At 44.5% G+C, this 12,711-nt stretch overlaps 1 protein-coding gene across 7 annotated transcripts in view; it reads right to left on the reverse strand.

Moving 5' to 3' along the window:
• The window catches only part of FNDC3A (fibronectin type III domain containing 3A), a 1,489,010-nt gene that overhangs the window by 839,832 nt on the left and 636,467 nt on the right, over positions 1-12,711 (reverse strand). For all 7 annotated transcript variants that reach the window (XM_086934979.1, XM_086934981.1, XM_086934980.1 and 4 more), the window contains one exon: positions 5,825-6,059. In XM_086934979.1, coding sequence (XP_086791105.1) covers positions 5,825-6,059 — 235 coding nt within the window. The remainder of the gene's footprint in view (positions 1-5,824; positions 6,060-12,711) is intronic.

Raw genomic sequence — 12,711 nt, forward strand, 5'->3', positions numbered from 1 at the left:
GAAAGCAGGAAGGGGAGCAGAACGGGCATGTTTTATACTTAAAATGATATTAAATAAATTTAGGATAGCCTCAATCAATATATGTGACCTGAATAATCCCTTTAAAAAACAAAGGATTAATGTTGATGTACAATATTTGAAGGCAGACATAATTTGTCTCCAAGAGACCCATATTGAGACCAGGAGATTTGGGATTACTGAACTAGAAGGATATCACCGGATTTCTGTTACTACACAGGGAACACGTACAAGAGGGGTTGCGGTTATGGCAAGGAAGGGAACAGGTCTTAGGTTCCCGTGCTCCAAATCAGATCAAAATGGTAGATGGGTTATTACTCAATGTCACACTGAGGAGTACTCTTTTACTTTATGTTCTCTATATGGCTCGATACTAGACGATCCAACCTTATTTGAGTGGTTGAATGTTGAGCTAGTGGGCTGGCCTTTACCCCTGATTATTTGTGGGGATGCTAATTTAAATTTAGGTAACCAAATTGGGAAAATAGGTGGAAGATCATATGTTGGATGAAAGCCCAAAGTCTTCAAAGCGTTTTTTTTATTTATGGAAAACCCACGGTCTTTCTGATGCATGGCCTATACTAAAACCTTAGGATATACCTTTTTTCAGCTCCACGTCAGACCCATGCTACGCTTGATTGTTTTTTTGAGTCTCAAGAGATACTGACAAAATCCAACATACTAAAATTCCCTCGGGTGATGTCCGATCACAACCACATAGTGTTGGAGATCTCATTACAGACAGTAAAACCCCCTATTTCTCGATGGACTTTTAATAGAGCGTTATTGTGCGAGGATAACTATGTGCAACATATGAGGGAATGGATTCCTAGATTTTTAGACAAAATAGGGAAAGCGCGCAGGTAGAGATAATTTGGGATACACTCAAAGCTGGGATCAGAGGTGAAACAATGAGATATGGTTGGGCTGCCCAAGTAAATGAGAACAATTATCTCCAGGAGCAATATCAGAAGCTGAGTGAAGCTGAAACTCAATTGATACAGGGTATTACCAACAATAGATAAGTAGAACAGGCACAAACCAAGGTTGCTATTGCCAAATCCTCAATCATAGAATTATCATCAAATAAAGCAGCAGGGAAATATTGTGCTTGGCTGACCAAGTTGTATAAGTGTGGTGAAAGAGTGGGTCATGTGCTGGCGATTCGGGCAAGACAGTGGACAACCCAAGGAGGTATACTAGTAATAGAAAATCCCGGAGTAGGGTCGGTCACAGAACCTCTGGAAATTCGAGCTGCCTTTCACAGTTTTTACCAGAAACTTTATAGTGAGGATATTAGCAATGATGAGGAAATAATGCAGAATTATCTGGCGGGAGCTTCAGCGGAGAAATTAGTTCCAGAAGAGTGAGAGGCTTTAGAATCTCCAATAACAACAGAGGAGATCCACGGTGCTATTTGTTCATTGGTAAATGGAAAGGAGGAAGGCGCTATACATGGAGAGTTTTATCAAATCCTGGCCTCTTCCTTACAAGAAATAATGAAGGACGTGTTTTTGAAAGCCCAAACTGGGTATGGTGCCCTGAAGTCTTGGGGAACAGCTAATATAGGTGTCTTTCCTAAAAAAGGAAAGCCAGCTAGTGAAATCGCCTCAAGATGTGTGTCTTGGATATGCTATGCGCTAATATCTTATATTATTGTGTAAGCTCACGTTTTTCTCCTAAGCATGTACTGGTAACTGCAACTGTAACTGATATAACTATGTAACAATGTACTAAAACAATGTCCTATCCCATGTAAAGCGCTCTGATACCTCTGGGTCTAGCCAGCGCTATATAAAACTTTTCAAATAAATAAATAAAATGGGGTATTATCGTCCTATTACTTTAATAAATAGTGATGTTAAAATATTTCCTAAAATACTCGCTACTCGCCATGCAGCTTTTATTAAGAAATTAGTTTTCCCAACCCAACACGGGTGTGTACCGGGACGTAGTACAATAGACCATATTCAGAGGGTTATTACTCTTTTTAATGCGGCAGGGACCCTTATCAGGCTTATCCTGCTTGATGCGGAGAAAGCCTTCAATAGGGTCTCTTGGTCTTTTTTATGGGCAACCTTAAAGAATAGAGGATAAGGAGAACAATTCATAACCGCTATTAAACCAATGTATAGAAATCCGACCGCACGAATATCAATCATGGGGGAGATGTCGGACCCGATATTTATTAGTAGAGGGACCAGGCAGGGGTGCCCTTGCTCCCCCCTATTATTTGCACTTTATATAGATCCGCTTGTTAGAAGGATTGAAGCTAATAACCTGATTGCAGGAGTGCAGAGCAATGGGGGGAGTACGAAAATATTGGCTTACGCTGACTATCTCGCATTAACTATTTCAAACCCCATGAACGCCTTAAGCGAGATTGAGAATGAAGGGAACATTTTTTGGAAGCTATCGCTTAAATCAAAACAAAACTCAGATCCTGGTTGAAAATGGCCTTCAGATAAATGATGCACAAGTGGTTCAGAAAGCAGAATACTTGGGTGTAGAAATCATAGCAGATATTTCCGAAATCACTGAAAATATTTTAAACCCCCTAATTCTTTCATTCAAATCTGAATTTAGCCGTCTTGAGAACCATAAGCTTACGATGGTAGGGAGAAGTAATGCCATCAAAATGATTTTTTTGCCAAAGATTTTATGTTTCTTTAGGGCTATTCCCTTGACCATATGCAATGCCTGGTTTATTTCAATGAACCAAATCTTTTCTAAGTTTATCTGGGCTAACTGTCGCCCTCGGAGGGCACTTAAAGTACTACCTTTGCCTAGGGACAGAGGGGGTTGGGCAGTACCTAATCTTCAACTATATGATTGGGCGGCAACACTACAGAACATGGGGATATTTCTTAATGAAAAAGACGATACAATGAGGTTAGGCTCCTCTGTTTCTGCTTTTGAGTTGATTTTAGGAACTGAGGCTAAGGGGTGCCTTTTATGGCACATAGAATGTAATTACTATAAAAGGGTCACATTTAAAACTTTAATCTGTGCTTTTAAGGTCTGGACTTAGGTCAGAAAAAAACTTGGTCTTGGGCATTTTAATGCTTATACATCAATATATAGGAATAATTGTTTTCCAAATATCTTTAATGATGTTCATATGAGGTATTGGTATGACAAGGAAGTTAGGACAGTTGGAGATCTTACAAATGAGTCTGAGTTGTTATTGTTTGATGTTATAAGAGACAAGTTTGGGTTAGACAATCAAATGTTTTTTAAATATCTCCAAATAAGAGATTTTATTAGTAAAAAGATGGGGGTGCCCGCGGTTTTTCCAGGGTGAGGTTGGTGGAGGGGGACTGTATAAAGTACTGAATGATTTAATACCTGATGATCTGACCAAGAATATAGATCGTTGGCAAAATCTGCTAGAGATTGAACCCGGAGAAATAGAAGACTCACTATATTTAGCCCAGACATCACTCATTGCGGCTAATTTACAACTACAATGCTTTAAAACATGGTTCAATTTGTATATTACACCTGCCAAGATTGCTAAATGGGATAGAGGACCAGGATCTACATGTCCAGTTTTAGATACTTTGAAACAAAGTGTTAGCAGTATTTTGGCAACTATGTTGGGCAGAGAAATTGATCTTTCACCTCAATGGATTGTACTAGGGGTGGGAGGGCCTCTTTCCTCAAATCAGAACCAGTCCTTTTTTTTAATGCTTTGACAGTTTTTAGGTTATGTTTAGCCATTCATTGGCTCGATCCTGTTCCTCCATCAGGCCAACAATGGCTTGAAAGATTTCTAGCAATATACAGATTCGAAAGAGCTGTATATTCTAGAAAAGGTCGCAAATCAAAACCTAAAGGATTGGCTATTTGGACTCCCCTAATGAAATGGTCCCATCTGAATTGTGAATATTGAATTTTGAATACCTTGATTTGTGTTTTTTGTAATACTTTACAATGAAATTGTTCCTACTAGTTAGTACTGGTCAGCCATGGGAGGGGGTGGGAAGGGGAGGATGAGAGGGTCTTGGATAAAATTACACAATTTGTTTTGTTTAATCTGATTTGTTTATATTTGTGAAAATGCTAATAAAGATTCATTAAAAAATCTTTTTAGGAACAACCTAGATAGATTGTTATGACTGATCGTGATATCAATGAATATTGAGGAGTCCCTTGTGTCAATATCACAGAAAAAAGGCTGTTTTTTTTTTTAGAAGAATTGATAGGCAGATGCACATCAAAAGTTAAATACGGTGAAAAATCACAGATAGTCAGAGCTTTTAGAAATGTGTTAGTATGTTTCTTGAATAATTCTTAGGAGGGGTCTTCCATCCTCTTGAAATATCCACAGTCCTGAAGATAGTCTCATTGACTTATAGCGACAGAGATCGAAATGTTGATGCACTGTCCAATTTCTTCTAAATGTTATTGTCAAATGTGTTATCTGTAACTTAGTTCTACTTGCTGGATAGGGTCAAATACTGGATAGATGATTTGGACATTCTATACATTCACAGGGCTTGAAAACTCATAAACATCTTACTTGGCCTGCAGGTCTAGTAAATTAAAAAATATACTTGATCTAGCTGTAATGTACTTGACCTCTCTCTCTGAAGCTAGCAGGCCTAAAAAAAAACTCATCCTGATCAAACCGGGCTCGCCATAGCGAGCAGGCGAGTGGATTTTTTGAGCCCTGATTGGCATGTGGTCCTTTAAGATGTATGCAATTCAAGGAAAACCATTATCAATGTTTGTTGACATTGTTTTTTTTAACCACTATTGTATAAATATATACATTTTATTTTTATCTAAAACTATTCATCTACACACCTGCTTTGCGTTTTTTTCCCTCTCTAAGTATTTATGTACTTTCAGATGGGTACTTGGAACCCATACTATTACGTCACTTACACCATTGTCACTTCAGGGGTTGCTGAGTTGGGATGGCACAGATCCTTCTGCTGGCATCTTCCTTTTATCTATTCTTTTCTCCGTCTGCCTTTGGTCAGACTGTGCTCTAAAACCCCAGAGAAGCAGTCACCACTGATTCACTAGAAATCTTTGTCTTTCAAGGGTGGATCATGGTTTACATAAGTTACAGTTTTCCTGTCTGACCACCTTCATAGAAATATAGATGGTCTTATTAAATGCAGGCTTGTGTTAGATGCGTTGTATGGAGGCAAAGAGGGTGCTCTATGTTGTGACAGGGTGCCCAGAGAAATTTGACAGAATATGGAGCCCATGGTGAGAACATTTTGGTTTAGACGGAGACATGGGCACTGGCCCAAATGCCCGGAGGGGTGGTGGAGGAGGGGGACACGGGGGAGGGTCACAGTTGGTGAAGGTATCCAGTCTCTGAGGTTGCTCTTCGGGGTTTCCACAGGAAATGTGTATATTGATTGTAAAAAACATGGCAGAATGTTGTTGTCATTTTTAGACGATAAAAACCTAATGAAAACAGTATTCTAAAAACATTTAGGATAGTCTGAGCAGACCCAGGGGGAAAACACTCAAATCACATTAGGAGCAGTTAATGAAAATGTAAACAGTATTTAAATTCTACATACAAAACTTCAATCTATTAAGAAATTCAAGTGGACTTCAATCTGCTGAATCAATGAGAATGTTAGATAATAATGTTAGTTAAGAGTGCATATTAGTGATTTGCTCCACTTTAATACATTACACTCTTGTGGGGCCTAACAGTTTAGGGTAATTCAGAAAACTAGGAATCAAGAGTTGTAGAGAGAACAATTTTAACACATCTTGTAAACGATCGAATATAAAAACAGTAGACTAATACTTATTTGCCAAAATCACTAACCTAAATCTCCATAAACCGGTGATGCGTGGTATTGTGGTGTGTATTGTGCTGCCATATCTCCAGCTCCACTCACTGGTGAGTAAACATGGCGAGAAGGAGGAGGCATCATGGCTGGAAGAGGTATGAAACCAGGAAGTGATGTAGGAGGACGATGTAGGACTGTATGACTTCCTGGGTGGAACTCTGGTGGTTGGGGTACTACAACAACTCTCCGAACGCCATTATCTTCAATGACCTGCAGAATCAAAGAGGCAGAAAACATCAGGCAAACCTACTTGGACACTGAATTCACACACATATATATATATATATATATTACACTGCAACAAGTTACATATTATTATTATAGAATATCCAAATGTTGAAATGTTTCCATTAAATTATATTTTAATGACTATGGTCAAACACTTCTTCAACTTTCCAGTTACAAGTTCCAACATTTCAGAGACGTTTCACATATCTGTGGCCAAACCTAAATATTAATTTTATAATGGAAATTAACCTGAACACATTTTTTCAATGTTTTCTCACCATTAAGCAGGTTATTGTGTTGAAACTTGACATTTAACACTTTACATTAACACATTGCTCCATCGTGTCTTAAAGTTCCCAAAAGTAAGGGCAATGCCACACATATTTACACTCTATCAGGATTCTGTTGCTTTGACAACAAAGCAAAACTGTAGTAATTTGTTGGTTAATATGCTCAACTGTATGCTTACAAAACAAGTTCCCTGGTTGCTCAGACATCTCAATATTTGAAGAGATTCGCAAAGGCTTGCATTGACAAACAGATTAGAGAGACTATTACACTCCTATGCGATTGGCCAGGGACCAGGGGTGGATGGCCTCAGCTCCATTCTATAAATATCATGTCAACACTGTTGTACTGCAACTACTGGAATCTATCTCCTCAGGCACAACCTCCTATTAGCAAATAGGCCCTTATTTCAGCTTTGTTAAAGATGGAAAGAGAACCCTTGAAATACTGTTCTTTAAGGTTGCTACTGCTTATAGATGTGAATAAAGAAATCCTTGCAAAAAACTCCAGCCAACCGATTGATGCAATTTATTTCATATCTGATTTTTCCAGACCAATCTGGTTTATTTCAGAAAGTCCACAATGTACAATCTTTGCATTTTCACAGCTTGTGGTATCAGTGATCATTTCTTAAAGATAACATGCTTGTCATACTCTTTTTACATGGGTCAGGAGCACTTAAACCGTTTTTTCTCTAACACTGAATATCTTTCAGTGCAAAAAGCAAGGTGGCCCTTTAATATTCACAATACTACAAAATCCTCTGCCCTTTTTTTCTTCTTTTTCCCTCATATCACCAAAAAGTGCCTGCAAAGCAAAGAAAACCGCATTGTCTAACTATCCACCCAGCAGTCACTGCACTCACCCTGGTCCATTCCACCTGGACCCTCACCTTTGTCAGTGAGTCGGTGTAATCATAGGGACGAATTAACACCCAGGAAACAACACCAAATCAGGAAGGGAGACCGTATAGATAACTTGGGCTCTTTGTTGTTCTCTGATCAAGGCAACAAATTCAGACTGCGGCCCTGACCCAATATTCTCCTGTCAGGGGCAAAGGATCCCTCCATTTCAGACAGATTTACCTACCAGCAATAAGGATTAAATAAAAGAGTAACCTTCTATGAGGCCACCTCAACGACACAGTTAATGCTCCTTCGCCTCCCAGGAGGATAAGAGTTGTGTTTAATTGAATCTCTTGATTGAAAATCCCTTTTAAGCGCTAGTCCTATACCGTCCCAAAAATTCCTCAGGCACGGACAATCAGCAAAGATGTGGACATTATTGGCTCATATGCAACCGCACTTCACACACTTGGGGCAAACTTAGATATTTTATGCAGAGTCCAATAAAGACGATTAATAGTAAAAAAAAGTGGTTCGGCTTCAGGTTAGCAGGTTTTACAGTTGAGTAGAGAGTCTTCAATGAGCTATCCAACACTGACTCGAGGGCCTACTCTGGGAGAGTTCCTCTGCATACCGCATAAGTGGGTAACAACTTTCTCTTCCCTGCCTCTAAGAATCCCAGATACCACCTTGCCATTCTTTGTTCTTGAGTCTGATGTCTTGGAGAGACAGTTCTAATTCATAATCACCCACAATCTCCTTTTTTGATGCCACAAACCAGGAGGATAATTGGATAATCTTGGACAGCTCATTCCTGCAGGTCTGACCAAGTTGTAACCCCCACCCTTCTGAGTTGAAAGCTAAGGGCATCCTTTAAACATTCTGGTGTTCCAGGGGAATACCAAACTGGGGCAAAGTCAGAATAATATCCAATACCCCACCTCCTCCTGACCCTGTACCAAGGATCCAAGGCAGCTATCAACACCTTTAGTCGAAACTTGTTAAAGTACTTAGGAGCCCCACATTCATACAGAAAACCCTCTACTATCCAATTCCATACCATTTCCCCCAAATGTTTCCCCCAAGTGGAATCATCTGTTTTTACCAGAAGCATTCGAATATTTTTAAACTGAAAGGCAATACAATACCAATTGAAATCAGGTAAAGCCAATCCCCCATTATTCAATTTACATCTGAGTTTTTTCCAAGACATCCTAGCTCCTTTTTTTTCCACAAGTTTTATTGAGTGATTAAGCAAAGCAAAATATGTGGCTCCCCACAATCAGGAGATCACCACCAAGCATCATGACACATTTTTCATCACTAGTATAAAGTCCAATCAAGAAAAGGAGAAAAGACAACCCCCCCCTCCACCACCCACCAACCCCCACCACCCAACTACCCTTCTATCCACCCCTTATCCCTCCCTAACCCCCTGCACGTGAGTATAGAAAACATTCAGTACTTGGTCGTAGTGTGGTAGGTTTGACACAATTCCCAGGCCTGTACGACATCTTCTACCTATATTTCCTCCTCTTGTTCCACTGGGGGATCCAGTGTCAGCCCCCTATAGTCCGCCCACCGCTTCCAGATCTTAAAATGCTTGCGGGGGCATCCTCTTGCTTCAAAGATCGGGCGCCCGCTCTCCCTTCCACACTCGGGCTAGGTCTCTTTTGGCAACAACAAGCCCCAGCAACAATAGATGGTGTTTATATATGTGTTTATATATATTCCCACCGACACCCTCCAATACATGAAGCAACCCTAGCCGATGGGTGCGGGGAAGATCCCATCCCAATACCTCTGACAGGCAACTCCATACACCCCTCCAGAAACCGATCAGCCCAGCACACGACCAGACCGGTGACCCAATCAGTCCCGTTTCCACAGCCGCTCTCGGGTGTAATAGGCCCTGTGTTGATACTTGAATTTGATTAGCCTAAGTCGTATTGCAATGGCAGCCCCTCGCGGGGACTCCAGGGCTTCCCTCCAATCATCCTCATCCAGAAGACCAACATCTGCCTCCTCCCAGGCCTCCTTGAGGGGAAGTAGGGTGGAGGAGCAATGAGTAACCATCGTTTGATAGATTCGGGACACCTTCTTATCTCCAAGGTCTCCCATGAAGACCTTCGCTTCAACTGGGCTAAATTCCGGGAGCGACTCCATGTTAGCGATGCTAGGTGCTAGTGCATGGCGAAACTGTAGGTACCAAAAGAATTGGGTCTGGGGCATGTGAAACTCAGTACTGAGCTCCTGGAATGATTTAAGGGTGACCCCGGTCAGCACATGACCCAACGACGAGATCCCAATGGCGTCCCAGCCATCGAACCCCGCCAGTGAGGCCAGCGCGGGGAGCCGCCCGTTGTTCCACAACGGAGTCTCTGCCGTTAATTTACCCCACCATCCCATACGACGCAGCGCCTGTCGCCATACAAAAAAGACAACTCGCGTGGCACATGGCAATGTCCGCCGCAGCCCAGCCGAATACAGGATCGTGTGTAGTGTGTTGTCCCCCATCAGCAAGCGCTCTAGGGCATATGCTGGGTCCCCTCTGTCTCCATACCACCATTCATTAAGTACCAGCAGCAGGGAGGCCTGATAATAGGACAATAGGTCCGAGGTGGCCAGACCACCACAATACGTGGACAGGAAGCATGTCCGCAGCGCCACCCTGGCAGCACCCCCAGCCCACAGGAAACGGCCTAAAACAGAGTTGACCTGCCGAAACCACTGGGGGTTAATAAGGTGGGGGCAGCTTTGCAGCTGGTATAAAAGGCGCAGGAGCGCAACCATTTTGAAGATCGCGGACCTACCGAAAATAGTTAGGGGCATCCGAGACCACGTTTTCACGTCCATCTGAACCCTCTCCCAGACTGGTACTATGTTACGTTTCCAGGCAATATCTACGGATTCCGAGAGGAACACTCCCAGATACTTCAAACCCCGGCTGCTACCTGCAACCCCAATGCCCAGGGGTCCACCACAACCCCTCCCCCCAACACCCACAGGGTGGATTTACGTGGGTTTAGACAGAGGCCCGATACCTCCCCGAATATTCGCATGATTTCCAAGACTCGAAGCCCCGATCTATGTAGCTCAGTAAGGAAAAAGAGGACGTCATCTGCATACAATGCAATTCTATCTGTGAGGTTCCCGTTCCACACAAAGCCCCGCATCTGTGCATCGATGCGCACCCAAGAGGCCAGAGGCTCCATAGCTAGTGCAAATAAGTATGGGGAGAGCGGGCACCCCTGCCGGGTCCCCCGACCAATCGGAAACTTTTCTGAGACCGCCCCAGAGACACGCACCGAAGCCGTGATATCGGTATACAATAGTTTGATGTAGGAAATAAACACTGGGCCCAGATTGAGGCGAGGCAGGAGCGCAAATAGGTACGTCCAACTAACCGAGTCAAAAGCTTTATCAATGTCCGCTAGTAGCAGAGCCGCCTGTTCCCCCGTGGCCCCTATGGCATCCACCGGCGCCTGTGCCCGCCGGATGTCATGCCTCGTCGCCCTATGTGGCATAAAGCCGGCCTGGTTCGGGTGGACCAGATCTGTCACATACGGGAGTAGCCGGTTCGCTAATGCCTTAGCCAGTATTTTAGCCTCTATGTTGAGCAAAGATATTGGGCAATAAGAGTCATGTCTATCAGGGGGTCTGCCCGGCTTCTGAAAGACCACAACCTCGGCATGACGCCAGTCAGGTGGCAACCTACCCCGCGTCCGCGCCGCCTCCAGTGCACTCCGGTAATGGGACCCCAGTAGGAGCTGAAATTTCTTATAGAAATCACTCGGGAAGCCACTTGGCCCCGGTGCCTTCCCCGTGTTGAGCTGCCCCAGTGCGTCTCCTAGGTCTTCCGCTGTAAGGGGGGCGTCGAGTGACGTCCTGGTCTCATCAGAGACCGCTCTTGGAGGCAAGTCATCAATGAATTTAGCGACCTCATCCGCCGACAGACAATCCCGCGGAGCATATTGCGCCGTAAAGTATCTGGCAAAACTCGCTGCCAGCTCAGCCGGGTCCGTAATCGCCACTCCGTCCTCAGCAGTGAGGCCCGGCAGCGTAATCGGTTGGAGAGTACGTTGACATAACCTATGGAGCATTGTACAGGACTTATCTCCCCACTGATAAACTCTACTCCGCGTGGCCAGCCACGCTTGTCTAGCCTCATAGAGTAACACAGATGCATAGGACTGTTGTGCCTGCAGGAGCAACCGCACCGCAATCTCATCTCCCCCTCCCCGGCACCGCAGTTCCAAGGTTTCCACCAGCGTGGCCGCCTCAGCGATCGCCTCCCGGCGTCGTCGACGGGCCGCCGCACACCACGCGATGTCTATACCCCGTATGGTGGGCTTCATCGCCTCCCAAACTATGACTGCGTCTATATCGTCTGCTAGGTTTTCCTGCCAGTAATGGGCAATTGCCCCCCGTAGATGCTGGATATAGCCGGGCTGCTGAAGGTGCCACAAGGACATCCTCCATTGGAACGGTTGTCGTTTCCTAAGCAGCTCGACCCTGACTACCACCGGGGAGTGGTCAGACAGCCCTCTCGGCAAGATCCCGGCCTCCCGCACTCTGTTCAGGAATACACTGGGCACAAACACATAATCCAGTCTCGAGAAGGAGCCATGCACCGCAGAAACATACGTGTACTCGCGTACCTTGGGATGCATATGTCTCCACACATCTACCCAGCCCATCCCCTCCACCATTGCATTCAACCGGGTAGGGGGGGCAGCCGTTGGTGTCCCCTGCAGTCTCTGACGGTCCATACATACATCCATCACCTCATTCCAGTCGCCCCCCACTCAGCCAATGACTCTGGGATGTCCTCCCATACTGCAAACAGCTTCTCAGATAAGGCCCACTGCAGAGGAGGAGGGGCGTAGACACTCCCAAAAACCACTGGCTCAGTGCCCACCATCCCTTTAACAAAAATGTAGCGGCCCTGTGGATCTGCCCACTGCTTCTCGTGGACGTAGGCCAACCTGCGATGGATCAAGATAGCAACGCCTCTGGACCCCCTAGAAAACCCGGCATGAAAGACTTGTTGGTAGCCAAACCTCTGTAGACTAAGCACCTTCGATCCCATCATGTGTGTCTCTTGTAGCAATAGCACATCTGCAGCCTCCCTCTTCCCCCATCGCAAAATTGCCCCCCGTTTAATCTTGTCAAGCATCCCCCTGACATTCCAGGTTATCACCCGCATGGACTCACTGGGGAGCGCTGGAGACACTTCAGCCATAATCGAATGGGACTAACCAAGTAGGCCCTCTGCGCCACACCCACACACTCAGTACCAACATCAGTAAATCAGAAAAAATCACGTGCAGTCCCCACACCTAGCCCAGGTCCCCCCCACAACAACACCAGCCCCCCCCACCTACCTCAACCCAATCCAGCCCCAACCCTTCCCCTCCTTCCCCCCCTTCACCCCACGCCCCCCACCCCTATACCTCACAGAACTCTGAAGTACCTGTCGCGGCATGGGCAACCTCGGG

The sequence above is a fragment of the Lissotriton vulgaris genome, chromosome 8 (assembly GCF_964263255.1).
Source record: "Lissotriton vulgaris chromosome 8, aLisVul1.2, whole genome shotgun sequence".
In the NCBI taxonomy this organism is placed as follows: Eukaryota; Metazoa; Chordata; class Amphibia; order Caudata; family Salamandridae; genus Lissotriton; species Lissotriton vulgaris.